The 3,425-nt window shown below is 26.2% G+C and overlaps 1 protein-coding gene across 1 annotated transcript in view; it reads right to left on the bottom strand.

Moving 5' to 3' along the window:
- Positions 1-1,018: 1,018 nt before the first annotated feature.
- The window catches only part of LOC100169309 (DNA repair protein RAD50), a 29,336-nt gene continuing 26,929 nt past the window's right edge, over positions 1,019-3,425 (bottom strand). Inside the window, exons 20-23 of the mRNA XM_029488044.1 lie at positions 1,748-1,836; positions 1,555-1,688; positions 1,356-1,484; positions 1,019-1,270 (exon numbers count right to left, since the gene is read on the bottom strand). Of these exons, the coding sequence (XP_029343904.1) occupies positions 1,225-1,270; positions 1,356-1,484; positions 1,555-1,688; positions 1,748-1,836 (398 nt within the window). The 3' untranslated portion in view covers positions 1,019-1,224. The remainder of the gene's footprint in view (positions 1,271-1,355; positions 1,485-1,554; positions 1,689-1,747; positions 1,837-3,425) is intronic.

Raw genomic sequence — 3,425 nt, 5'->3', positions numbered from 1 at the left:
ATTACGCAATGTAATTTTCTAAATATTTAGATTAATTTTAAGCTATTCAGTATTACCTATATGGCTATATCTATTTATACTGACCTACGGTAAGGCGGTATTGATTTAAACGTTATTGACAATAATGACATTACAATGATATACCTAATCAATAAACACTGTTATAATAATTAAATAGTAATAATATAATAAATGCAATGTTTTCTGCACATATGTAATCAACCACAATACTGAATTGTCTCATTTTATTTTCTTAAAACAGTGAAATAAATTACTTTAACACGTTGACTGTCATGTGGCCGCCAGCGGTCATTTGTAAATGTCAAATTGTATGTTTTTGTGACCGCCGGCGGCCATAAATAAATATGGTTTTCTATTATTAACTTTTCCATGGCGCTACAATAATGCACCCAAAAGTGCCATGGCGTAGCGGGAATCATTACAAATTTTTTGATGTAATAAATGTATTTTTAAATTTTTTTTTATATTTTTAAACTTTTTTTCAAATTTTTTGTATAATATACAAATTTGGAATGACACTGAAAAATATACTATACAGATGATGCAAAATCGTGTGACCGCCGGCGGCCGGTGGCAGTCAACGTGTTAATAGAAATTTCAAAAATTATATCGTAAAATTTAATGATATAAGCTAACAAAGCGTCGTACAGAATTATTTTTTGTTTACAATGATATATCATTGAATTATAAGTTAACACATCAGTAATATTCGCTCCACAGAGCATAGGCGCAACTATACCTCTAAAACGTGGGGTGCTATAATTTTAAATGCCTCACAGAGCCGTGGCTCTTGGTTATTAGTTATAAAAATGAATATATAAAATTGATGATATTTTATTATAATAATAATAGTTACACGTAGACCTAAAAGATCTTTATGCACCGCCCTATGCCTGAGAGTGTAGTACTCGGCACCACAGTGTGTTAGCCATTGCCCGATGCCACAGAAGAGGATGTCCAAGGTTTACACTAATAAAATACAAAAATAGTGCAAAGCTTAACATAATGTGAATGAAATTGTGGAACTATATTTTATATTATACACAGTTAATGAAATAATACCAATATCATTATTAACATTTAGTACCCATAAATGAATTTTTATGTCTAAAAAGTAGTGTTTAATTATTAAAAAAAAAGTGTTGACAGTAAAAAATATAACAAAATAAACATCAGTTTTCTTAAATCTAATATCTTATCTGTTTAGGGTAAGAATTTAATATCTTGTTCACACACAATGGACATTCCCCTAAAAAAAACAAATTTTTATTTATTTAAAAACCAAAAAATGTTTATATAATTGATGCCCTTAGAATTGACATTAATAAACTTACTCGTTACTTCTTTTCACTTCATAATATGTATCAACCATATCTCTAGCAGATAATTTACGTAAAAAATTTGGATCATGAGTAATGATGAGTAATTGGAATGATTTTTGAGAACTGCGACGTGTTATAATTCTGTAAAAAAAAAAAATTAAATTATTGATATTTAAACACAAACAATACTGTTTTTGTTTATTTAACATACTCAGATAATGATTCCGCTAAGCTTTGAATGTTAGATTCATCTAAATTTGTTGTAGGCTCATCTAGTGCTAGTATACCACAATTTTTACTGAATGTTTCTGCTAATGCCATTCTGACAATTAGGCACGCCAAAACCTAAAATGTATGAAAACAAAAATCAGACATATTAAAAATAAAAATCCGTTTACTTTTACTTTTTGGCCTGCACTGCATCTTCCACGCATATCCAATTCAACTTCATTTTTTATCTGTACAACTCTATAGTTGAAGACCCTTTTCTTAACTAGACAATAAACATATTGAGTTAATAAACTATTCTCAAAATAATTTATGTATACAAAGTGATTCTTTTATCATGTAACACGCATTATTTTAAAAAGTATAAATGTTTTTGAAGATATTTTTTACATAGTTTCAAGTAGTAAAAAAAGTAGCTGAGTGGATGTCGCTCTGCTGTACAGTAGGTTACAATTGGGTTACTTTAATGGATGGTGTTAAATTTGAATTCAATGATATAATGTTAGTGCATAAAAAAAACGATTCTGAGCGAAAACGGTCAGTCAGCCTATGATATAACTAAGTATATTAGATGATATTATTGTGACCTTGTTTTAAATTTTCAATCAATCTGAACATTTTATAAATTTTTAACTACAAAATAATTATTTAATTATAAATTTGATAAATTTTGTCAAAATTCGAACTTTAATGAGTATAAAAATGCCCATGTATTTTTAATATTTATTAACTGCTATTGTAACAATATAGCCTTGTATTAAATTGTCACGCTTTTTACTCATCAAATAACATTTTATTGATACTTATAGAAAGAAAAAAAATTAAAAACATTGAAAACTGATAATGCTCGTAAACAGCTCAGAAAGAGTCAAAATATTTTCAAAATTTTATGGTGTATATTAAATTAGAATATAAACATTCAGTGAAAATTTCGTGTATCTACAGTCATTAGTTTTTGAATTACAAAAAAATAACAAAATCGCTACATGAGAAATCGAGTAAAATCCAATATTGTAAAAATATGAACTTCAAACACTCATAAAAATTTAATTTGATTGGCTTGTTGAAATTTTTTTTGTTGATTAAGGTAGACAAAATTATGAATAATCTTGTATTATATTTTCAAACCTTAGATTAAAAAAGAAAAATTTTTACAAATTCTTAACTCAAAATAATTTGCTAATTTTCGTGATTTTTCCATATTTTGTCAATTTTTGAACTTTAAATGCTAATAAAAAAAAAAAAAAAACTGTTAATATTTTTAAATGTCATTGTAGCAATATAGTAGGATCCTTGTATTAAATTTTCAAGTATTTTTACTCAACAAATAAAGTTTTATTGACATTCATAGAAAAAAAAAAAACTAATAAAATTGGAAACTGAAAATGTCCCTAAACAGTTCACAAAAAATCAAAATATTTTTAAAATTTTGTCATGTATAGAAAATGGAAATATAAATAACCAGTGAAAATTTCATGTATTTACGGTCATTTGTTTTAAAGTTACACCAAAAAACCCAGTCGATTTTGTTTAATATTGATTTTGCGTACAAATTGCAATTTTTCCTAAATTTATTTTTTGTTTTTCACGGCGCTTTTGAAAACTAGAAAATTTTTACTTTTGATCTTCCCAAAGTACCAACTAGATTCACTTTCCTATCAGAAAAGTTACTGTTGAAGAAAATCTAAGCATTTTTACTGTCCTAAAAGGTGATGACAGACACAAACAATTTTTTAAAAAAACACACATCATTGTAAAATCAATACATTCATCGTTCAACTCAGAATCTAAAACAACGTTTTTATTAAAAAATAATATTTTAAATAATTTATAAGTTTTTTTTTACTTTTTGAA

Source organism: Acyrthosiphon pisum, chromosome A1, assembly GCF_005508785.2.
Source record: "Acyrthosiphon pisum isolate AL4f chromosome A1, pea_aphid_22Mar2018_4r6ur, whole genome shotgun sequence".
Classification (NCBI taxonomy): Eukaryota; Metazoa; Arthropoda; class Insecta; order Hemiptera; family Aphididae; genus Acyrthosiphon; species Acyrthosiphon pisum.
This window is presented reverse-complemented; position numbering and strand designations above follow the sequence as displayed.